General features: G+C 38.9%; 2 protein-coding genes across 3 annotated transcripts; one reads left to right on the top strand and one right to left on the bottom strand.

The window, feature by feature from the left end:
* The first annotated feature begins 371 nt into the window (after nt 1-371).
* Nucleotides 372-8,600, top strand: dcaf8 (DDB1 and CUL4 associated factor 8). Its single transcript, XM_031731074.2, has 13 exons — nt 372-621; nt 1,113-1,186; nt 1,283-1,378; nt 1,503-2,164; nt 2,697-2,837; nt 2,931-3,025; nt 3,283-3,393; nt 3,537-3,667; nt 4,108-4,215; nt 4,355-4,485; nt 4,701-4,820; nt 5,657-5,773; nt 6,087-8,600. The coding sequence occupies exons 2-13, from the start codon at nt 1,150-1,152 to the stop codon at nt 6,192-6,194; spliced, it is 1,857 nt and encodes a 618-aa protein (XP_031586934.1). The 5' UTR covers nt 372-621; nt 1,113-1,149; the 3' UTR covers nt 6,195-8,600.
* Nucleotides 8,601-10,953: 2,353 nt separating this feature from the next.
* On the bottom strand, nt 10,954-24,870 carry ndc1 (NDC1 transmembrane nucleoporin). Of its 2 annotated transcripts, XM_031731075.2 has the most exons (18): nt 24,702-24,870; nt 21,620-21,740; nt 21,439-21,540; nt 20,743-20,917; nt 20,527-20,653; nt 20,216-20,324; nt 20,054-20,105; nt 19,802-19,934; nt 14,884-14,976; nt 14,704-14,785; nt 14,253-14,414; nt 13,881-14,132; nt 13,538-13,650; nt 13,078-13,128; nt 12,447-12,510; nt 12,254-12,354; nt 11,863-12,023; nt 10,954-11,764 (listed from the first exon to the last, which is right to left on the bottom strand). In XM_031731075.2, the coding sequence occupies exons 1-18, from the start codon at nt 24,738-24,740 to the stop codon at nt 11,701-11,703; spliced, it is 2,001 nt and encodes a 666-aa protein (XP_031586935.1). In that variant the 5' UTR covers nt 24,741-24,870; the 3' UTR covers nt 10,954-11,700. The 2 variants fall into 2 exon arrangements, with proteins under 2 accessions (XP_031586935.1, XP_031586938.1); XM_031731078.2 differs by lacking the exon at nt 13,078-13,128.
* Between the last annotated feature and the right edge of the window lie 43 nt (nt 24,871-24,913).

Here is a 24,913-nt window from a genome sequence, read left to right as displayed (position 1 = left end):
TATCATTATTATTACTGTTGCCAAGGAAAAAAATCGTTAATATGAACTATAACTTGTTTTCATTCACTAGCTTGTATTGCATTCCAGTCTTATATAATTTCTCTTTGTGTGCTGTAGAAAAGATTCTGCCTGTTTCTTGTATTGTAATCAGTCAATATGACCCATCCCAGTGGTCTCAGCAACTACAGAACAAAAGTTTTTGCGTTTATCGTCTTGTTCATATTATTATTATTATTATTATTATTATTATTATTATTATTATTATTATTGTTATTACTGTCGTTGTTGATGCCGATGGTTAATCTCTGCGTACCAAACTTCCGGTAGAAAAAAAAACATGCGAGCACGAAACCGGAAATGTAACTAGAAAAAAAAGAAAAAGCTGAACCGTCAAAACATAAACAGAGCAGGCAATCTTATGTGAACGCAGCTAGCTCGCAATATAGTCTGACTTTTCAAAAAAGCTTTATGCACGCATTCCTCATGTCGTGTGTTTTTCGTCATAGAGTTCCTAGTCGAGGCACTTAGCTCATTTGCTGAGTAGCGAGGTGGAGCAAATAAATCTGCAATAAAGATTAAGACTAAACTAAGAAGTACGCCTCGTCGGGCCTTCGACTACAGGTAACGCTAGCTGTGCTAGTTAGCGAGTATAAGCAATGCTAGCCGCTTGTTTGCATTTTGACCAGTAGCTGGTTAGTTGTGCAGCACAACTTAGAAAACTGTGTTTTAGTTTCGACATTTGTTAGCCTCAAGTTTGTTAGGTAGCATTAGCTTATGGTAATAACTGTCAGGCAGTTAAGCAGTTCTTCTTTTATACAGGACAATGCATAGTTAAATATCACAAAGCAAAACAGGCCCGTGATTCGGCTAACAAACGACTTAGTTTGTTTATATCGTTACATGCAGCGGTGTATAGCTTGTAAAATTAGCCAGACTGTTAGTTTGGAAGCTACGGGGCTAACAGGTAACTTGTACCCTATTGCAAATAGTGTCAAGAGCTTATCAAATGAAAGCTGTGGCGTCGCCTCGTTTATTGCACACAAACTGTCCAGTCTGATTTTGAGTAGTTGTCAGTGCACCATTAATATTGTTTTTGTGTCCGACACTCAAAGGTTGTCCCTCGGGTCGACGCAGGACTTCACAAATACAATGGCCGAGGCTGACGGCAAATCCACGGTGCTTAACGGTAAACCAAGTCAATTTATATACTGATGACAGCAGTGCACGGTGTCATACTCCGCAGCAGTCAAAGTTCATCAGAGAAAATGTTTGGTTTTAATAGGTGGCTCTGAAGAACAGGAGCCTGGAGAAGAGCAACACAAAGAGGGGGATGCCTCTGGAAACAAAGAGGGGCAAACACAGTCTTCCTCTCAAGATGGTAACTCCTATAAATTTAGTATGGTGGAAAAATTTCATAATGAATTTTTCCTGCCATATATAACTAACCATCTACATACATATGTGTTGCTTTAACCTTATATTGGGCTTTTCTATTTCTATAGCTCCCAAAGAAACAGCTGAAGCATCTGGAGACAAATCTATGCCAGATGTAGAAGGAGAGACTGGCACAACCAGGGAGGGGGAAGAGGATGAAGACACAGACAGCATGGATGGCAGCGGCCTCTACTCTTTAACTGAGGATGGTGAAAGGGAGAGCGAGGGAGGAAGGCGAGAGAAAGCCAAAGAAAAAGATGGTGGGAAAAGGGCAGCTAGAAAGAGAAACAGACCTGGCGGCGGCACTAACCACTCCTCCAGTTCAGATGATGATGACGACGATGATGATGATGAAGAAGAACAGAAAGACGATGATGATGATGACGACGACGATGATGATGATGAAGCTATGGAGGCATGGCTCGGGGCAGAGCTCCGTGACATGCGTGGTCCTGTGTGGCGGGCAGTACCCTCGCTGCGCTCCAGAGAGATCGGCAGGGACTCACACCAGTTTGTGAGGCGCGTGTGTGGGGCTCGTGGCCTCGTGCAAAGGCTGGAGCTCCAAGGCCGATTAGAGAGGCATACAGGCTGTGTCAACACATTGCACTTCAACCCATCAGGCACACGCCTGGCATCAGGCAGCGATGACCTGCGTGTGGTGATCTGGGACTGGGCCATCCGTCGTGCTGAACTGGAGTTTGACAGTGGACACAAGAGCAATGTCTTTCAGGTAAAACACAAAAATAGGGCTACAGTAGAGGTTCATTATTAGTTAGTCCTTTCGGTATTTTTTCCAAATAAATGTCAGTAATAGTAATGAGTTAGAGTATTCCATACAGCAGAAGGAAAAATATGATTTTTTTTTAATGTTATAAAAACTTCAGTTTCCTTGAAGAGTTCATAAGATAATGTTTAAATTATTGAGTAGTTGTTTAATATTCTCTTCTTCTCTTATTTGATTGTTTCATCTGTTGAGACAAAATAAGTAGCTTTCTGGGACTTTTTCTTATAAGAAACTATAATCATTTTACCACAGAAACAGTGATAAAGATGTAGAATGTGGAAAAAAGACTGAGTTAGAGACAAGCAGTAAATTGCTATTTGATGATTTATTTATTGTTTTTATTATTTTATAATAATCTGTTATTAAAAAAACAAAAACTTACAAGACAGATTGAAGTGACTAATTCATAAGCATAATTTAATCAAGTTAAATTGTGGTTATAAAATGCATAATTGGGCTCCCCCTGGCTTTAATTTAGGCAAAGTTCCTGCCTCACAGTGGGGACTCCACCTTGGCCATGTGTGCTCGTGATGGTCAGATCAGAGTGGCTGAGCTTTCTGCCACACAGCGCTGCAAGAACACGAAACGGGTCGCACAGCATAAAGGCGCTGCACACAAGGTCTGTGAGAGGAGATTTTTGTCCAGTGGTGTTTAAGACTCTTAGAGGCAGATGAATTATTATCATATCAATTTTTTGTTTTGTATTTTTTAGCTGGCCCTTGAGCCAGATTCACCTTGCTCCTTTCTGTCAGCTGGAGAGGATGCTGTCGTATTTGGTATTGACTTGCGTCTAGACCGCCCTGCCAAGTAAGAGTCAAGATTTTTTATTATCATTATGTATTCACATAACTGAATTCTGTGCAATGGCTCTCAGCTAAGTGCTACTAAGTTTCACATTCAGCTAGTTTTGTCACAATGAGTGTATAGTGAGACTTGCTGTGGACTGACAAAACTGTCTGTCTTGCGCACCATGTGAGCAAAACACATAAACAGATAAAACATTTTTAGGTTGATCAGTGGTAATACTGGTGTTCTTTTTTTGTCTCCTTGTATTTTTGTGGTAGTAAACTGGTGGTTGTAAAGGAGGGTGATAAAAAAGTGGGGCTGTACACCATCTTTGTGAACCCAGCAAAGACACACCACTTTGCTGTTGGCGGGAGAGATCAGTATGTAAGGTATGAACCAGGGAATAGAAAAAATGCTTTTTTTCCACTCTAAAGAATCCATTATCATTGTGGTATGATACAATTTTGTCACTTAAATGTTATTCTTTGATTCTTTTTCTCTTCTCACAGTATTTTGTTTTCACTTTCTTTAGGATCTATGACCAGAGGAAGATTAATGAAAATGATAACAATGGTGTCCTGAAAAAGTTTTGTCCCTCACATCTGGTATCCAGTGAGTCTAAAACCAACATAACCTGCCTTGTGTACAGTCACGATGGCACAGGTAAAATAACTTTTCTCATTCTTTTCTTATTCTATTATGAACATTTTTAGAAGTATTTCTTAAAAATAAGGACACAGACCCTTGATGTTTCCTCGATCTAGTCTTTTTTTTCTTTTCTTTTTTTTTTTAAAGTTCAAACCTCTTCCCTTCTTGTGTGATGTGATGCAACCACTTTGCAATCTCAGTGACATTGAAATAGAACTAGGAGTTAGTTCACTGACTAAAATTCTAGGATTTTTCTTCTTCTGAAATGCGTATCTTTTGTAGAACACCAATAAGGTCAGATAAAGTGCCAATTACACCAATTTATCAACTTTTGGCTTGGCATATATAAATGATTTGTGTGTAGTCAAAAGTTATGAAAGTCATGACTAGCTTCTGCCTTTATTGCATTAAAGGAAATTAAGCAAATGGCTGTTTGACATTTTCTGTCTGTCCAGAGCTCCTGGCTAGTTACAATGATGAAGACATCTACTTGTTTGACTCCGACCACAGTGATGGGGCAGACTATCTCAGGAGATATAAGGGACACCGCAATAATGCCACAGGTACTACTTTTTTATTTCTATTTTAAATAAGCTGTATAAGGCATAGAGAACTCTACAAAATAAAGCTGTCAGCAGGTCATTTTGAGTTTCTGGCATTGATATAATACCATCCCCTCTTTTCATTACCTCTTGCTCACAGTGAAGGGGGTGAATTTCTATGGGCCATGCAGTGAGTTTGTGGTCAGTGGCAGCGACTGTGGGCACATCTACCTATGGGACAAGTACTCTGCTCGCATTGTCCAGTTTATGGAGGGAGACAGAGGAGGAGTGGTGAGTCAGAGTGGGAAAGTACAACAGATTATTTTTTTGAATGAGACAACTTTGTAAGACCCTTTAGATGATGAAGGGTTCACTCCAATAACTTGTTTTTAGTAGCAATTGGCAGCATCAGACTTCTGTATTTATACTTTTAAGTTTTCATTTTTATATATAACTTAGAACATCAATGTGTTATCTGCTGTACGTTTGACCTTTGAAAACCACAGGTGAACTGTTTGGAGCCACACCCACATCTGCCAGGTATGGCTACCAGTGGGCTGGATCATGACATCAAACTGTGGGCCCCCACAGCTGAAACCCCCACAGGACTCAAGGGTCTCAAAGAGGTATTGTGTCCTGTTTTATTGCGTGAATTCTTCAATCATTTTTTTGGCATTTTAATCACAGACAAATCAATGCTTTACAATGATGTAATTGTGATATTGCAGATACTCACACAGATTTTTAATGAATCCAGTTTAAGATTTTATATTTTTTATCTAAACTACTGAAAGTGAAAACGGAAGTAAATGTGCCCCAACACATTTGCCTGTTTGACTGCAAAATCTAATGTGTACAGACCTAATTTCATCTGTACAGTTGCTATTTATGCGAGAAGCCGACTGCTTGTGTGTTGTGTAACTCCACTTTGTTCAAAGGCATTGTTGGGTAAAAAGTCCTCATTGTTTAACATTAGAGGACCAAAGTTGAAACATGGAAGCTTAACACCCAGAATGAAACAGATATGTTATAACTGTTTTATTTATTTATTTATTAGTCACTGTGATAATTGAACATTTTCATCATACAGTACCTTTAAACCTTCCTTCAGGGAAATCTGACTGCATTGTTGGGCGCTGGGTTTTCTTTCTTTATTTGTTTTTGTTTGGTCTGGAAGAGGCGTTATACCAATTCTTTAGAAAGAGATCAGCAAATGACATTTACTTGGTTCACAAATGGTTATGAAGGATTTAACCTACTGTAACTGGTAGATGAATGTTAGCTAAACAACCAGTAACAAAACAGCTACTCTTGGTCTTAAATTAATTTCAGTGGTATTATAATTGTCTTAAATCTTACCTTATACCATGTACTTTCTTTGCATCAAGGACATGGACATGTTAGCTAATATTACACGCTCTCTGTCCTCCACATTCACACTCGTTTTCTTTTGTTTGAGAAGGTAATGAAGAAAAACAAACGGGAGCGTGACGAGGACAGTGTGCGCCACGGCGATCAGTATGACACCCAGCTGTTGTGGTTCCTGATGAGACACATGAGAAACAGAAGACCTGCAAGGGTGAGATCTCAACAAGCCCAAAATTACTTACTTTTTTTGGGGGGGGGGGGGTTGGACAGGGATTGACAGGGAAGAGCTTACATTTTTGAAAAAAGTTATGAAAAATGTCTTTAGGGAAACGATTTTGTAATACAGTTAATCTATGTAATGTCTCTGCAAAAATCATTTATGTTGGAAGAAAATCTGAAAAAGTAACAATCCAATATGTTGAAAATGTTTCAGTTTTCTGAAAAGAACAGATGGGATGTTTGCATGTGACTCATTTAACTTGCTCATTGTCACTTTTCTCTGTTCTTCTCTGGCTCAAATCCAGGCCCGTCGTGAGGGTGCAGATGCAGACACAGATGATTCTTGGAGTTCTCCAGATTCCTCAGATGAAGAGGACGGAGGTCCAGATCACGTCCAGTGCATGTCATCATGAGCCACACACACACACACACACACACACACACACACATACATAAACACACACACACACACACATACATAAACACACTTTATTGCCCTTGAATTGATGCACATAGGCAAGCACTATTGACACACTGGCACATTCAAACACTGACAAGCCACAGACTTTTTTAACACACAAACAGATAAACACACATTTACTTAAACATACTGTTGAAGCAGAGTGATAGTGACAGAGATGCTTAGCGCCTGGTTTCTCAGCAGTTACGAGTGTGCATATGGCAACTACAGACACACTTCCAGAATCCCTTTCTAGTTTTGTTTTTCTGAGAATTTTTCAAAGAGGTGAGGTTAGTAACTGCTTTTACACCCCTATGAACCACTTGGAGGTCCTTGGCTGTCCATACATCAATTAAATGCTCTGTCTAGGCCCAGAATGATGTACTGTGTGTATATGGCAACATGTACCTCCAACTTTAGGCAACCTGTAGTAAGCTATACATCACCAGCACACAATCCCCTTTCTCTTAGTAACCCACCTCTTGCTTTTGACCTTTCTGTGTTGAGGAGGGGTTTATACACTCAAGCCATCCCCTAAATGTGACTTCCTTTAAGATTTGAACTTTGAGGGAGAGCCCAGCGGCCCCCGCTCCCAGTATCATCATGATTCTTAGGCTGTTAGCTCGAACAGCTGATTGCATCTATCACTTGTTTGCTCCCAGAGAACTACTAACTCTCTACGTGCTGCGTTATCCTACATGCTGCCCTCAGCCACTCCCTCCTCTCCTCCTTCCATCATCTGCCCCCATCACTACTGAGTGCACTTTGAATCAGGGATGCTTTAGTTTGAGACACAGACAAAATGTGCACTGAGTGTGTGATAGGAAAATCCAGTTTTGTTTTGTTTTTTTATGTTTGTTTTGTTTTTTTTCTGAGACAAGGGGGTGTTTTGCACTTAAGTGTTTCGTGACTTGAGGAGAGGTGGTTTCCCTTGTTTTGACCAGCCTTTCCTCACCTCTTTCTTCCTCTTCCTCCCTCAGTCTCTATTTAGTTCACCTCTCAGTGATCACAGAAATTGAGAGGTAGAAGGTGTTCAGCATATGTGTAGGAATTAAGGACTGATTTGGGGCTCTGTTGGGGAATTTGTCATTTTAAAGAGCCAGAACCGACCTGGATTAATTGCAGTTGAAACACTGCCTAAGAGCCAATAGAGATGGGAGTGATAAAGGGCTGCAGATGTTTATGTGGTTCCTTAAAGAAATTTGGACATTAACTTTCATTTTCTTGCCATGAATCTTGAACAAGGGAGAAATGGCTAGTCTGGTTCAGTCCACATAGCAGCACATTTAAATCTCTCCACTTATCACATTTTATGTTCTTTGTTTAAGCCATATGAATATCTTAATTGTCACTGAGGATGGTGGCGAGTAACCAGAAAGGAAGTTTTCTAGGCTTTGAGATTTGGCTTAAAGAACTGACATACAGTGTTATAACTTAGTGCTTATTAGTTGATTTGGTTATCTCTGGACAGACCCAGCCTAGCCACATCCCTGGGTTGCATCCCCTTTGTTTAAAACTATGCTAAGTACCTGATGGTGTTAGCTTCACATTTAGTATATTTAACAAGCCTGACCAATGTATCATCAAGCTTACGGCAAGAACAACAACAAAAGAAAAAGTTTAAAAATGAATTCCACCTGAGCCAGGTCGGGTGTTAGCAGCCAGCACATCACTCCTGTCTCTGTGCTGCGTTGACAGCGGCTCAAAGATGAGAATGGGGGGAGGAGCAGAGTCAATATGCTTGCCAGTCATTTGTTGTGTGAGAGCGATAAAAGTCCAGCTTTTCTCATTTTCTATGAGAACTGTAGTTAGTTGAATTTATATGTACATATATAAATATATATTAAAACTGTAAAAAAAAAAAAAAAAAAAAAAGACTTTAGCAAATGCTGTTCGACTTCAGAAAAAAATGTCAGAACATTTGATTGGTAATGATCCAGAGGTTTATATTCTATATGAGGACAAAATACTTTTAAAATCCAGAGAAAAACATGTCTTGACATGACCATTTTCTGTTTTTTTTTCTTCCTCTCATGACATCTCTGTTATAAACAGAACTGCTATCATTTCAAGTATTGACATCTTCTTTTTTTTCTTCCCAGAGAAACAAAAAGCAGTGTTTCCTTTCTAGATCTTAATCCATGATTTGAGACAGTTCTATCCAGATGTTCCCACTGGCTATTTTGGGTATCTTGTATACATATTACAGCTTTTGATGAACAGTTTTTTTCCCACCACTGCCTAATATTGCGTTCTACCAGTTCAGTTGGAAATATGTACGATTCGTGCAATAAACAAAAACAGTGCTCTTGATGTTGTCATTTTATGGTCTCATTCTTTTGCATTTGTTAAAACACTTGCTTGTCCTATTGTTTGTGTTTAAAATGTTGTCATTGGATTTGCAGAGACCTTTCTTTTGTGTCTCCTTGTATCTTTGTGGTAGCAAACTGGTGGTTGTAAAGGAGGGTGATTAAAAACAGTGGGGGACACAGAGACCTCTGTCTGTTTAGGTTTTGAACGTTTCAACCACTATTGCTCTTTTTAAACTGTCTCATTTAAATGTTCATTGCTAAGGTTTACTAATTTCTAATGATGTACTCATCCACTTCATTGATGCTGGGTCAAATATGAAAATAACACAAACTACAACAATCTAAAATATCATCACGTTGACTCTCATATTCAGGCAAATTGGTCCATGGCTGCATAGATTTTAGAAGGACATAAAACATGATTGTAGTACAATCATGAATATTGTGCTGTTCATTAACAGAGATTGATTTTTAAATTGCAATAAATGTTGCTAAAATATGAAAAACTGTAATTTTTTCTTTAACAGTTGGCAAAAAGTAAGATGCACAGGTGAGGACAGAATTATAAGCCTACCTTTGAAAAACTTATGATAAACAGAATTTTTTTTTTTTTAAACACAACTTTTCCAAACATACTAGTTGTATTTTGTATGGTTAGATTACTTCACTTTGCACACGTTTCAGGTTGTTGTAGGAAGACAAAGTGAGGACCTAGACCATATTTGCTCCAAGATCTTTCAGAATCTTAACATATCCTCTTTTCTTCACGGTTTTTTCTACATTGATGAGATTCCCAGCTCCAGAACTTTTTCATAGGGGTGGCCATATAGGGGCCACTAAAAATACTGGGGTAGCACAACAAAAACAGAATTTCCAGTTTTCTTATGCTGTTATCGAATATACTTAAAAAATATAGCAAAAAAAGAGAGAAAATAATTCTATGCCTACTTAATTTCCTGTTATTGAAGTTGAAAATGGGTACATATGAAAACCAAATATGATTTTGTAATCCATAAAAACCTGTTTTCATTGATTGATTGTAGCATGTCTTCCTCTCTCTTGTACTCAGGTTTATTAAAATTATTACCAACATAGGACAGTGTTGCCAAGGAGGGCCACTGGGGGAGGCAAGCAAATTTTGGGGGGTGGTCAGTGCCTCCCATGGCCCTCCATTGTGGCGCCCCTTTCAAAGAAAACTAGGACACTTAGAAATGCTATGTTAAAAATCCCTTGCTCTGTTTAAAAAAGCAATTGGGAAAATTTTGACAAAAACTTTGTATTTTCATAGAGGGGTTAAAAATTTTGTCCTTATCTGTACATATAGAACACGTGATCTATTAAGGTCAGTCATCCTTGGACAAAATATTGAATACCTCATTAATCCAGTGATTATATACAGGCTATACTGTCAGATTAACTCCTTCAGCTTGTTTGGTGGCAGGCAGGCTGGTCTGAGTATTTCACAAACTGCTGATCTACTGAGATAAATACACAGCCATCCTAAAGATTTACAATGAGCGGCAGTTCCCCCAGTAATTGCCCTCAGCCACTCCCTCACTCCCTTTTGTTTGTGCCAAGCAAAATGAAAGCAAGGAAACATCCTAGCACATATCAGTGGTTCAGATTCAGGTGATGGTTTGGGTTTTATTTTCTTGGCAAACTTTGGGCCACTTGCTATGAACTGAACATCATTTAAACACCATCCTCTGATGAGAAATTATTCTGGTGGAAGCAAAGTTCAAATCAGTTTCATGAACATTAAAGTTGACTACTCAAATGCTCGCCAGTCACCAAATTTCAGTCCAGTAGAGCACCTTTGGGATGTAGTGAAGCAGATTTGCAGCAACTAAGGAATTTATGCCATGTAAAACTGAGGCAGTTTTGAAGGCAAAAGGGGATTCATCCCAGTACTAGCAAGCTATACCTAATATAGTGGTAGGTGAGTGTATATACAGTTGCTTGTGAGACTGCTGATTTCCATCTGTAATTGTAATCTGTTATAACATTTAGAAATTACTGAACTTCATTTAGCTGCTGCAGTCGCAGCAGCAGTTAAATGTATTCTATGTATTCTAATAGAGCTCAGTTATTATTTATATGTTTCTCCTACAATGAGAACTCACAATTCCTACAGTTATATTAATGGAAATGCATTTTCCTTCCATATGTAGCCAGTTTGCACAACAATCAAAGCCCTCTGCTGTCTAATGTATAATTTGGGATTCTGGCATGCAAGTGTGAGGGTTCAGGTAAGTAGCCCTGAGCAGAAAGCATTGATTGACGTCTCCACTCCTACGCTTTTTGTTCATCATATATTTGACAACTTTGGCATGGTCTTTCCTTTCAATTGCCTCCTCCGTCTTACGCCTGTGGCAAGCACACATTTCTCCAAACCAGAGAAATGATCTTCACGTGTTTTTATTCAAACAGTTTTTTGAGCAGAAACTTATATTCTGAGAGTGACAACATTTATCCAGGCTTAAAACCTGCTGCACCAAACCTGTTCCTCTGACATAACCTCATTTATCATGAAAACAAACAAAAAACAAAATCATACAAACAGGTAACATGTACAAATGCTGGTGTCTAATCTGAAAATGTATTTTGCTGAGCTGATGCAGACAGATGATCAGTTTTTTAGGCAGGTGGTTAGACTCAAAACCAGATCTATGAAAATGCATGTTCAGAATACATTTCAGACACCTGTGAATCACAAAAAAGCTCATTACAAAACAAAGACGGCTTCTGACGGACAGCAGCTGAAATATGAAATCCAAAGATGATGATGCAGCACAGAGAGCCCTTTGTAACTCGTCCCAATTAGCAAACGTCATATATGAATTTCTCACGTTTCCTTATGAGGAAACAATTTTATGTATTTATTTTGAGCCTCTTATACTGTAGGGTAGATTAATATCTCCTAAACACAAGAGATAACAGTCCTTCAACCCGTTTCAGTCTGTCACTTTGGCTTCCTGCTCCTTCCTGCATGTGAGAGATGTGATCTCAACCATCAAATATAATCCCACGGTATAGTGCAGACATAAATATTAAAAAAGGCACTATCATGGCCTTTCACTTGTTGACATCTTCATGCACAAAAATGACACCGATAAGAATCTCAAGGCACGGCCAGCGTCGAATGCATTACTCCTTGTACTCCAGAAACTGCTGCAATCTTTTCCGATGCTCTGCAGACAGCTGAACAGCACTGAAGATCAAAGAAAAAACACCAAGCGCTATAATATTCAGCATACAGTTTTAATCACACAAAATACTACTCTGATTTTAAATCGTAAGCAGCCTTACTTTAAGTGATCACCAAATGTGGTTGTTATCCTGTAGATGGCAGTCTTTAGTGTGGCCCTGAGAGCAAAGCGCAGCGTTTTGTATGTCGAGTCTCCCATGCTGCTGGTCGACCTGACAGGCTTACTGGAGGCATGAGGCAGCTTGAAGTGTCGATCGACAGCCTGCAGACGAGAAGGACAACTGTCCTGTACATGTACTGCTTAAAATGGTCATTGTGCTTAATCAACCTGCGTTGTAGTGAACTGGGCCCTGTTAAAAATTGTCTCCTTATCCTAATGGAAAAGCCATTAGGACAGTTGTTTCTACTGTTCTTCTGTTTCTACTTTAGGAAGCACAAGAAAATCTCCAGCAAGTATATTCACTATAGGTAAAATACTATACTGTAATTTACCTCTTGTAAGACCAGCATGCAGCTGAGAATGCTGGGTAATGTAGTCTGCACAACCCCAAACTGATCTTCAGAGAATGAGGCTTGAACAAGGTAAGACAGCCCTGTGATGGAGGGAAATGAAAGAAAATAAATGAATGTGCGGGATGGAAACTGAATTGAAAATCAAATGTAAGTATTCATAGTTTCTTCCTACCTTCCAAAGCCCAGATGTGGGCCTGACTGTCAGCAAAGAGAGCCTGACTCGAGGCTTCTGGGAGCTGCAAAACACAATGTTAGCTAGCAGGATTTTTTTTCTTTAAATTAACAGAAGCACACTCAGAATGCTAAATTAGGAAGTTGTTAGTGGGGCACACTTAGTGTGACTACACTACAGCACTACAGCATGCAGGTGTGGTTAAAAGAAATATACATAAACCTCAGAAAGTAGACTAACCACATTAGTTTCTACACAGAGGAAGCAGGGAAATGCAAGTAGTGAGATTTTTCTCTGATGATCTCACTGTGTGATCAGAAAAAGGAAATCTCTAAGCATATACTCCAAGCGCTACGACTGATTGTCACATGACCCCTTAATTCAAGCTCTAAAGGTAATTAGTATGCTCACTGTATGAGCAAGACAGACAGAAAAGAGATGCATTAGTAATGCCTCCACCGTTAGGTCCAGAACCAGGAGATAAATTAGTGATGGCTACTACATGAGAACGCTAGATTTGTAAAAAAAAAAAAAAAAGACAAAAATCTACCAAGCCAGATAAGAGCATGCCAGAGCCCCCCAGTGTGGAGAAGCTTAAGGGAGACAGCATGCACATGCCACACGTTCTTACCTTGTTAAACAAATACACTATCAGCACCCGCTTTGCCAAGAAATTTTTAACCTAAATGAGACAATTAAATGTAGAAGTGTTTTGATGATAAAGTTAAAAAAAAAAAAAAAAAAAAGAGAGAGAGACTAACACAAATACTAGCTTTTCACACTTAACCCTGGGTCGAGACCCTGACTTAAAGTAAAAGCACACTTCTAACAATAGCCATAAACAGGCTCCCGATTTGATGCATTTCCCAGAACCTTACATCTGAATTTGTGATATCCCTGTCAGTTTTCACATCTGTCCACCCCTGACTGTAGGTTTTTGGAAAGCTAGAAAAAGCTAGATGAAATAGACCACAGCACTTGACTCCTATTATATTATTCCTGAATTAATAAGTGTGAAAAGCCTTACGTCAGAAGTACAGTGCAGGACCAAAAACACATTATCATTTGGCTTTGAGACAAGGTTTTAGTACCTGTTCTCTTCTGTTCTGGAGGAACTGAGCCAGAAAACTTGGTTTGGAGGGTTCCTGCTTGTCACTGGGAACTGAAGCTGGTGATGGTGGAGAACTGCCATTAACCTGGGAATCTGTATCAACAGAAGCTTATAGCTTATAATGTACCCCAAAATGGATAAACTTATCAGACCAACCAAAGCAAAAAAGTATCACTTCATTGCCCCCAAAAATGCCATCATTGGAAAAAAAAGAAAGAAAAGGAACTGTACCAGTCAACACATTCTCTCTTTTGTCTAACATTGTATTTTATTGTAGTTGTACGATCTGAATGACCTGACGGCTCCCATTATTCCCTACTCACCTGTGGATGTGGACCAGAGTTTGGGCACTCGCCTCATGATGTGGGGGCTCTGCACTGTGCCGTACCAAGGTGAGCCTTGCTCCACAGGAGCAGCAAGACGCCGCAGTGCAGGAGACATAAAAGGGCTGTCCAGATCAGGGGTGAATGGGGCTGTTAGAGGGCTCTGCTGGCCTCCAGCAATGGACCGAGTGAAGACTGAAGCTGGAGTTTTCATGAGAGCGGTAGGCCTTGGACTCATGAAGTCTTCTGTACCTGAGGTTAGGGTTACAAAAAAATTAAAATATACATACATGCCATAAACACACTCAAACTATGTTACTACTGTTATACAGTTGGCCGACATGGACAGCCACTTCTGTGATATTAGTGTACCTGATGTTTCAGAAGAGGTCTTCCTTTCGCTTCCACTCGACAGTGATTTGGCCCTGCCATTGGTTGCTACAGTGTCATGATAGGCTACAAGTCTCTGAGTCAGATCAGCCAGCAGAGAGAGGCACTCTTTACTGATAGCATTCCAGTTATGAGGATGTCCACCTGGGAATAAATAAATTAATAAGGAATACATTCTGAGCTACATAAAAGCACAATCTGAATATCTGACATGTGTCAAGGTTTATTCTTACAAAAGAACCATGGCTCATGCGTTGCATGTTTGATGTTTGTGATTGATTTAACCTATCTGTTGGATGTGAGGTCAGAAGGCACTTGACATTTGACTACCAAAATCTACATATTATATGCCTGATGTCACAATCAGAAGAATGGGCTATACAGCTATAGAAATAATAAAAACTTCTGTTGTGCAAAGAAACTATGATCAGACCTGGTTGACTCAGACTGAAGACTTCACAGCGTCGTAATGGAGAATGTTGAGACAACAGAGCCAAGTCCTGCAAAGCTAGGAACTGAAATTTGGGAAAAGAGAGCACCAAAATTTGGTGATCAGTGGGGTTTAACCTAAAATGGATATGCTTGCAAGAATATAAATGTGTTTTGTACCTACCTTTAATATCATTGGCTGCTTTTCAGTCAGTACTTTAGGAAGACAATGGTCTGCATCTTCAGTAAAAGATGACTGCACAGGAAAACTGTACCCCTACAGAAGAAATGTATTATATTTAATTTCATTTTATTATTTATTTATTATGTTTCATTAGAAACTGTAGCCAAGATGCTTTTCAGTCCTTAGAAACCCATTCGATTGACACTGCTGCCCCCTAGTGTTTACAAGTTATTAAAAATATAAATAGAAGTTGCGTAGTCTTGATTATGGATTATGGAAATGGTCAGCAGAACCTCTGTATGAAAGAAGGATGTATAACATGACAGAACAAAGAATGATGGGGCATTTCACGAAATTAATAGTAAGTGAGTAAAAGAGACACACAAACACACACACGCTTCATTGTCCTGGCGAAAGACAGGAGTAGCTGGGAAATCGATCGATCCCCTGACCGACAATTTCATTTTAAACCACTAAATAAAATAAAGTTTAATTATAAAGCATTTTTCACAGATTTGAAGTCACAAAGCAAAGTACAACAAAATAAAACTAGGAATAGTCACAATAAAATACAATAGAAAATTAAAACAGTTCTAAGCAATACAAACCCACATTAGAAAGCAAACAAAAGGAGATAATAAAATTACAGAAAGCAACAATTTCCAAAAGTTTTTAAAGGAGTCTGCTTTAAGTAACTGTAGTGGTAGACTATTCCCTAGCCTTGGGGTCACAGACTGAAAGGCTTTATCCATATGATCCGAGTCTACAATGACTAACAGGTTCTGAGTCTGTGAACGTAGACAGTGAGCATTAGTGTCTTGAAATTTAGTCTAGAGCCAGTCAACGTACTGCTCTGTGTAAGAGTATGAGAATTTTAAAACAAATGCTACAATCAAGTAAAAGCCACTGTAAGGAATATAAAATAGGAAATAATGTTAGCTAGCTTACTAGAACGTGTTAGAAGACTACCTGCATCACCCGGAGACGTGAAAGAGATGATTTACAGTGGCTTGCGAAAGTATTCGGAACTTTTCCACATTTTGTCACATTACAGCCACAAACATGAATCAATTTTATTGGAATTCCATGTGAAAGACCAATACAAAGTGGTGTACACGTGAGAAGTGGAACAAAAATCAAACATGATTCCAAACATTTTTTACAAATAAATAACTGAAAAGTGGGGTGTGTGTAATTATTCAGCCCCCTGAGTCAATACTTTGTAGAGCCACCTTTTGCTGCAATTACAGCTGCCAGTCTTTTAGGGTATGTCTCTACCAGCTCTGCACATCTAGAGACTGAAATTCTTGCCCATTCTTCTTTGCAAAACAGCTCCAGCTCAGTCAGATTAGATGGACAGCGTTTTTGAACAGCAGTTTTCAGATCTTGCCACAGATTCTCAATTGGATTTAGACACCAGACAGGTCAGGGATAAAGTTAATGAGAAATTTAAAGCAGGCTCAGGCTACAAAAAGATTTCCCAAGCCTTGAACATCCCACGGAGCACTGTTCAAGCGATCATTCAGAAATGGAAGGAGTATGGCACAACTGTAAACCTACCAAGACAAGGCCGTCCATCTAAACTCACAGGCCGAACAAGGAGAGCGCTGATTAGAAATGCAGCCAAGAGGCCCATGGTGACTCTGGACGAGCTGCAGAGATCTACAGCTCAGGTGGGGGAATCTGTCCATAGGACAACTATTAGTCGTGCACTGCACAAAGTTGGCCTTTATGGAAGAGTGGCAAGAAGAAAGCCATTGTTAACAGAAAACCATAAGAAGTCCCGTTTGCAGTTTGCCACAAGCCATGTGGGGGACACAGCAAACATGTGGAAGAAGGTGCTCTGGTCAGATGAGACCAAAATGGAACTTTTTGGCCAAAATGCAAAACGCTATGTGTGGCAGAAAACTAACACTGCACATCACTCTGAACACACCATCCCAGGGCTCGCAAAATTTCAAAATCCCTGGTAGCCCTTCGGGCAGGCACTCTTCAGTTTGTGGTAGCCCAAAATAAATTTAAGTAGCCGAATAAAAAAGAGAGCAATTTTTGATTGATGTTTTTTTTTCTCTTTTGTTTCCATTACAATATTATACATTAAAGTATAATATTGTAACGAAACAAAACATTAATCAAAAAATTGTTGAAGCACAAATTACAACATTACAATCATCAACTCAAATACTTGGTTCTAATTGAACAGAAATTTCTATGACCTTGTAAGAACTGTGTAGAACATGAATCAGTCTGTGTCAGATCCTGAATTTGAAATTTCCACTGAAGTCACAGGTAAGAGATAAGTGGAACCAAGATCTAGGACATTTTTTTTAAGTTTGCAAAGACTGCTAAATTTTGCCAATGGTAGTTCACTCTTTGCAACATAGTAAGCTGTTCTAAACAGATTTTTCAGGTTTATTTTTAGTATGTTATTTGCAATTGGTGTTTGTTCTGGGAAAGCTATTGCAGACTGAGCAATAATGCATTTCTTGCATTTCTCATGGGTTCTAATGCGGGTCTTTCTTAAAATTACTAGTCCCAGTAACAAAGGCGCTTGTCGACTCAGAAATCGAGGGAAACCAAGAACACACCCGGCAGAACATTATGTTATTTACAGGGGTGCACATAAGTGGTCCGCTGGTGCGCATTTGCTGTCAAAATAAAAGACGCGCACCAGATAAGAAGTTGCTACGTGCGTTTGCGTACATAAAAAGGCACTGTTTTTGTCCGCTAGAGTGGGATTTTCACGGCATATTCTGCACCACATCTCTGTGCGTTCATCATTTGTCTGAAGCCAGCTCACCTGCTGCAACCACTTTTCCGATAATGGCGCTTCTTTTTTGCGGTTCGGACTCCTTCTGACATTTCTTTGGAGGTGGAGGAACACCAAAGTAATTGCTTAAAGGAGCTTGCTTCTTCATCTTTAAGAGTTCTAAACAAATGTCTGTAGATAAGATTTTCAAATCTTATGTACGCATAACGCAGAAGTTGCAACTTCTTATCTGGTGCGCGTTTTTTTTATTTTGACAGCGAATGCGCACCTGCGGACCACTTATGTGCACCCCTGGTTATTTAGCTCGTCACATTCCAGCCACAGAAATTCTTTTGTCCATGAAACCATAAAGCTTCACTTTCTTTTTCCCTCATAGTCTGATTTGTCATAACTTTTGTGTTTTGTGGTAAGCTTTTCTTTGGTTGTCACTTCTTCACCCTGACTTGTCTTATTTGGCTCAGCAGAACTAAAATATATATCCTGCTGCTTTTACACACGCACTCACATAACGCTCAGCGATTCTCTGCGCGATCAACCTCTCACGTTTAAGCTTGCTGCGGGAGAGTTCACTTGTCAGGTTTGAATAGTAAGCTAATGAGTGATAAGACGATGTCAGAGGAATTGGTGCGCAATTAATCGTCACTCACCAATCAGTACTGCCGCTCTCTATACACAGTTCGCGTGATCGAAAAGTGAAAGCAAAAAACAAGCGCAAATTCAAACTCGATTTCAATATGTCACATATTGACAGTGGTTCCCCGATGCCAATGACACAATTACTCAGTAACATTTCCGAAAGAATGCAAAAGCAATGACATATATTTTTCCTTCCTATGATAGCCCGACGGGCAGGGCTGAGATAGATTTTGGTAGCCCGACTGGAAAATTCGCTAGCCCCGGGACGTCGGGCTAGCGATTTTGCGAGCCCTGCATCCCCACTGTCAAATATGGTGGTGGCAGCATCATGCTCTGGGAGTGCTTCTCTTTAGCAGGGACAGGGAAGCTGGTCAGAGTTGATGGGAAGATGGAGCCAAATACAGAGCAATCTTGGAAGAAAACCTCTTGGAGTCTGCAAAAGACTTGAGACTGGGGCGGAGGTTCACCTTCCAGCAGGACAACGACCCTAAACATAAAGCCAGGGCAACAATGGAATGGTTTAAAACAAAACATATCCATGTGTTAGAATGGCCCAGTCAAAGTCCAGATCTGAATCCAATCGAGAATCTGTGGCAATCTGACTGAGCTGGAGCTGTTTTGCAAAGAAGAATGGGCAAGGATTTCAGTCTCTAGATGTGCAAAGCTGGTAGAGACATACCCTAAAAGACTGGCAGCTGTAATTGCAGCAAAAGGTGGTTCTACAAAGTATTGACTCAGGGGGCTGAATAATTATGCACACCCCACTTTTCAGTTATATATTTGTAAAAAAAAATGTTTGGAATCATGTATGATTTTCGTTCCACTTCTCACGTGTACACCACTTTGTATTGGTCTTTCACGTGGAATTCCAATAAAATTGATTCATGTTTGTGGCTGTAATGTGACAAAATGTGGAAAAGTTCAAGGGGGCCGAATACTTTTGCAAGCCACTGTATCTAAGCCAGGAAACAGTACAGTAATGTGATGTAGTGTGATAACACAAATGAATAAAAAAATTTTTCCAGTTCAGCTGAATAGTGAGCTACAGCTCAGAGTTTAGAGAGGTCCCTTCAATAAAGGACACAGGAATGTGGATAGATTTTAAAAGCAAATCAAAGCCCAGAAGTCTGCACTGAGGTCAAGCAACATGCGTACATAACAATGAACAAACATGACCACAGAACAAACACTCTCACTGGGATGCTGCTTTTGAAAACTAGAATTAAAGGGTTTTTCATAATAGGCACCTAAATTGACAACTTCAATAAAAAAAATAAAAAAAATAAAAAAAAAAAACAGTTTGTAAATAAATGGCAATTTTGAAATAGGTCAATAGTTCCTAGAGGAATTTTTAGAGGATTTTTTTTATTTAGGAAATGTAATTATCACAGTATTAAAATAGGAAGAAACAACCTTCCGTCAATCAGTTGTTAATGATAGTTAATATACTGAACAGCACAATTGGTTTTAAAATATTTAGAGATCTAAATTTTGCCTTTAACTGATACATACCTCAGTGAGAAAAATCCTAAAGAGCAGCAGTGTGATGTACCAAGTGAAGAGGAGAAAGGTGGCACTGATCCAGAGGTGGTAGAGGAGGGAGAGGTCCAGCAATCCAGCTATGCTGTCAAGAGGGTGGGCAGAGCTGGAAGGGTAGATCACACATAACTATGCTTAAGCAGTGTTTTCCACGAGGCCAGCTACTGATCAGGCAAAAAGCATTGCTAAGTATTTTCAATAAATCATATATGATCTACTACTAACCTGCCCAAGTGAAGATTCAGTGTTTTACAGATCCATGTTCTTGGAATGTACCCTGTTGATATTAAATTTAAATAATGAACACTTCCAGTATGTTGTGCAGATGAAGCCAAAAGCCAGACTATATGTATATTATATTATATATAATATAAAGAAGTTACTTACCCAAAAAGTAATAAACAACGATGAAGTTCCTGACAGAGTAAAGTGCCTGAGTGGCACTGCACTTAACCACCAAAGGAAGACATCCCTTGAAGCGAAGGTATTTGTATTGCTGGGGAAATAATATGTGAACATGAACAACAACTATTAACTCACACTAGACAGCTGCTTTTTTTTGGTAAGGTTGAGTTACTTGTTTTGTCTCAGAAAAATATGTTGGAGCTATTCGCAGTCAGGATCCTAATTTTGATTCACTGTCACATGTGAGGCAGAATCACAGATAAACAAAGAACATTTTAAAGTCCACCGTTTACCTGAACAGTATGGAAGGAGACATAGTTCATGTTGTGGATCACACCCAGCAGACTGTGAGAGAATCCAACAAAAGCTCCACCCAGCAGAAGGATGAGATGATATTCATTCAGACACATCTGATGATAACTGTCAGGGTTGCAAATAAATGAAGGCAGTTAAACTGTGGAAGAAACCTTTAAAGCTCACCACCAAAGCTTAGTGTGGTAGTCACTTACCCATCGGTCTGTGCACACGGGTGGCCAAGAGTTTCGTATCTAAAACCGATGGTAACGGCAGAACACCAAGCCACGATCATTCCCATGATGCAGTGGACCAGGGAGTTGACAAGCTGTCGAGGGTGGAGGAGCTGACCAAAGAGTGCGATTTTCGAGCATGCAATAGTTGGAATGACTGAAAGAAAAAACAGTAACAACAAAGAAGTTACATAACAGAACAATTTTCAGTGGAGTACCCATTATATTATATTATCATTTAAAACCTGAGTAAAGCTGATTAAAGTAATCGCTGGCACTATGGATGTGTTGAACCGGTACTAAACAATCAGGTATTTTAGTTGTCCTGAAAAGAAAGTAAAACTTAACTCATTTTACTTTCTTTTTGTTTTATTATATAATATTTAAAAAACATGACACTCATCTGTTTATCCAAGGGAGAAGGAATTTGTGTTTTTCATGATGTGGTGTCATTCAACAAACTATTCCCTACTTAACAGACCACATTATTCCACAATCAAGTTATTTAATCCTGTTAAACTAATGATAGCATTTCATTTATTATAAGCTCTACCATAACACTGAACTGGTGACATTAATTCCAGCTTCACTAATGGAAAATTACATATGATCTATCCACGTAACATGTAAGAAGTAAAGAATATCTTTAGCGAAGTTTTGCAGTGCTCTGTGACTCACCTGTGTAATACTCAAAGTTCAAGAAACCAACCATGATGATCACTCCACACAGCAGGATGAAAGAGAAGATGGCAGTTGCACTTGTTAGCATGGAGAAGCATTCTGGAAGTTAAAAGAAAAAGTGTAAGGTAAGCTTCATACACAGCTCTGAGTAATCTTAAAATGCAGTGTGGTGACTCACCTGATATGGTCTGGATGGGGTGGAGAACACTGAACTTGCTGAGGATCACAAAAATCGCTGTGCTGGGTGGCAACAACAGTACAGCCCAAGCAATACTGGCTGCAGCTCTCCAACAAATTACCTGAACAGAGCAGTCATTATTACATTATAGACATTATAGATCACCAAGTATTGGGAAAGAATACCCACTTGATTCAATGCTATAAAAAAGAAATTTGAATCCACGTGAAAAGGTCTTTTTTTTTTTAATTGTCTTACTTAAATGTCACATTCATGTACAGAACGTGTTCTGTGCTAATAGGGTTGTAAAGGAAGTCTCCAGAGAGCATGTAATTTTAAAACAATATCATCTGGGGTGTAAAATTCTGAAACCAAGATGCAAACATTCCCAATATTGCATTGCAATTCAATTTTCTCAAAGAGTGATACCCATGTGGAACTGTTAATGCCTTGTTAAAGGTCAGGGCTCGCAAAATTTCAAAATCTCTGGTAGCCCTTCGGGCAGGCACTCTTCAGTTTTTGGTAGCCCAAAATAAATTTAAGTAGCCCGAATAAAAAAGAGAGCAATTTTTTAATGTTTTGTTTCCTTTACAATATTATACATTAAAGTATAATATTGTAACAGAAACAAAAATTAATCAGAAAATTGTTAAAATACAAATCACAACAACTGTATAAAAATTACAATCATCAACTCAAATACTTGTTTCTAATTGAACAGAAATTTCTATGAACTTGCAAGAACTGTGTAGAACATGAATCAGTCTGTGTCAGATCCTGAATCTGAAATTTCCACTGAAGTCAAGGGTAAGAGGCAAGTGGAACCAAGATTGAGGCCATTTGCCTTTTGAAGTTTGCAAAACTGCTAAATTTGGCCAATGGTGGTTCACTCTTTGCAACATAGTACGCTTTTGAAAGATTTTTCAGGACTTCTACTTGTGCTTGGTTTATTTTTAGTATGTTTTTTGCAATTGCTGTTTGTTCTGGGAAAGATATTGCAGACTGGGTGTTGCAGACTGGGTGCAGTATAATGCATTTCTTGCGTTTCTCATGGGTTCTGATGGGGTCTTTCTTAAAATTACTGGTCCCAGTTACAAAGGCGTTTGTCGACTCAAATGAAATGAAACTCACAACACACCCGGCAGAACATCATGTTATTTAGCTCGTCATATTCCAGCCACATAAATTCTTTTGTCCATGAAACCAAAAAAAGCTGAGCTTTCTTTTTGCCTCATAGTCTGATTTGTCATAACTTTTCCGTTTTGTGGTAGGCTTTTATTTGGCTGCCCCTTCTTCACCCTGACCTGTCTTATTTGGCTCAGCAGAACTAAAATACCTGCGTAAATCCTGCTGCTTTTACACACGTACTCACATAACGGTCAGCGATTCTCTGCGCAATCAACCTCTCACATGTTTAAACTTGCTGTGGGAGATTTCACTTGTCACGTTTGAATAGTAGCTAATGAGTGATAAGACGATGTCAGAGGAATTGGTGCGCAATTAATCGTCACTCACCAATCAGTGCTGCCGCTCACTATACACCGTTCGCGCGATCGCAAAGTGAACGGATCGCAAAAAACAAGCGCAAATTCAAACGCGATTTCGATATGTCACATATTGACAGTGGCTCATCGATGCCAATAACATAATTACTCAGCTACATTTGCGAAAGAAAATGCAAAAGCATTGACACATATTTTTCCTTCCTATGATAGCCCGACGGGCAGGGCTGAGATAGATTTTGGTAGCCCGACTGGAAAAATCGCTAGCCCCGGGACGTCGGGCTAGCGATTTTGCGAGCCCTGCCTAAGGTGTTATGTTCAAAATTTTGTTTTTGTCTTGCTAATAATGCAATGAAGTGGCTTCTGGCTTCTGTTGAATATATGTAGCTGGTTTGTTTTTGTTTGTTTGTTTGTTTTCCTTTAGGCTTCTATAGGAAAAGGTAGGTATGAACTTGAATGAATGTTACATTAGGGGTAAAAGTGATTGCTGGTAACTGCCAAAAAAAAGGTTACTCATATTTAAACTGTAGTAAATGACTTATTGTTCAATAATCTGTCAGACATCTCTTGCATGAAAGACATCAAATCAGTTTGAATAGGAAACAATATTCCTACCACAAGACAGAAGCTGCAATCATTTTTTTAGGCAAAGCCACTTTATATATCCTTTATTTTCCCCAGCTAAAAAAAATAAAATAATTGACATAAAACTTTTCCTTTTCAAGGCAGATCTGGCCAAGAGGGGGGCAGATAAATGCAACAAACATAACATAACAGCTCTATAAATATATTTAGGTGGCCAAAAAACCTGGATTGATTATAATCTAGAACACATTGTAAGTACAATAAGTCAGAGTCATTAGGATACATGCAAAACAGGTCATTTCTCTATCTTATATATAACCACTTCATAAATCCTATTGAGTACAGCCTATTTGCCAATAAAAACAAAGTTATCAGACATTACAATAAATAAATAAATTTAAAAGAAAAAAAACAGAAAGAGAAACATCATTAGTCAATTTTTGGCACGACATATTCACTTCATTCAATGTAACATAAATTTAAAATAAGTGAAAAGGGGACAATTCTCTTTTTCTGTCATTGTTTGGTAGAAACTACGGAGGCCTATATACTTTCAGATTGAGCCCCGAGATGTTTAATGTTTACAACATGCGTGAATCAAATATTTTCATATTTCAGTCAAATAATACAAATAATCACTAAGTTGATTTTACTAAGTGTTTTTGCTACCAGAAAACACGCAATTCTCAAGTTGCTACTTAACTGTCGGGTTTAACGTGTGAAATTTACATATCTGTTTAACTTCATATTTGTAAAGACACTTTTTTTCCCTTTTACTTTGCTCGCGTTTCTTTTATTTGAATAGTCTCCATTCGCACCTCGGTTTCTCAACTTTCCGTAAACACTTTTAAAGATAATTTTAAATAAATAAATCTGAAGATGTTCATTAGCTGCATTCAAAGAAGCTAGCATAAACAGACCTAAGTTTAGCAAGCTAGCAGACACGAAAAATCACTTTCTAAATAGCCATCTGGTGTCAGAAGAAAAACACTCACCTTGCGGATAAACCAGCAACCCTGCTCTGCAGAAAACATGTTGTTTAGATAAATTTTAAGCCTCTCTTTAAGAAGAAAACGGCTGTCAAAACTATTTACGCCTCAGTTTCCCATATCGCGCCACATGCATTCAAAGGACCTCTGAAGGACCCCGATTGAAAGCTGTCCATATTCCTGCCTGCTGCCAGCGTCTCATATTCATTCATTATATA

Source organism: Oreochromis aureus, linkage group 18 (assembly GCF_013358895.1).
Source record: "Oreochromis aureus strain Israel breed Guangdong linkage group 18, ZZ_aureus, whole genome shotgun sequence".
Lineage (NCBI taxonomy): Eukaryota > Metazoa > Chordata > Actinopteri > Cichliformes > Cichlidae > Oreochromis > Oreochromis aureus.
This window is presented reverse-complemented; position numbering and strand designations above follow the sequence as displayed.

Bases quoted from the DNA above. Each gene is read 5' to 3' on its own strand.
- dcaf8 (XM_031731074.2), top strand. From the start codon at position 1,150: ATGGCCGAGGCTGACGGCAAATCCACGGTGCTTAACG. The intron at 1,379-1,502 runs GTAACTCCTATA...CTATTTCTATAG, and splicing joins ACAGTCTTCCTCTCAAGATG to CTCCCAAAGAAACAGCTGAA. The intron at 5,774-6,086 runs GTGAGATCTCAA...GCTCAAATCCAG, and splicing joins GAAACAGAAGACCTGCAAGG to GCCCGTCGTGAGGGTGCAGA.
- ndc1 (XM_031731075.2), bottom strand. From the start codon at position 24,740: ATGTTTTCTGCAGAGCAGGGTTGCTGGTTTATCCGCAAG. The intron at 20,654-20,742 runs GTAAGTGACTAC...CAACCCTGACAG, and splicing joins CCGTGTGCACAGACCGATGG to TTATCATCAGATGTGTCTGA. The intron at 20,106-20,215 runs GTAAGTAACTTC...TAATATCAACAG, and splicing joins CGTTGTTTATTACTTTTTGG to GGTACATTCCAAGAACATGG.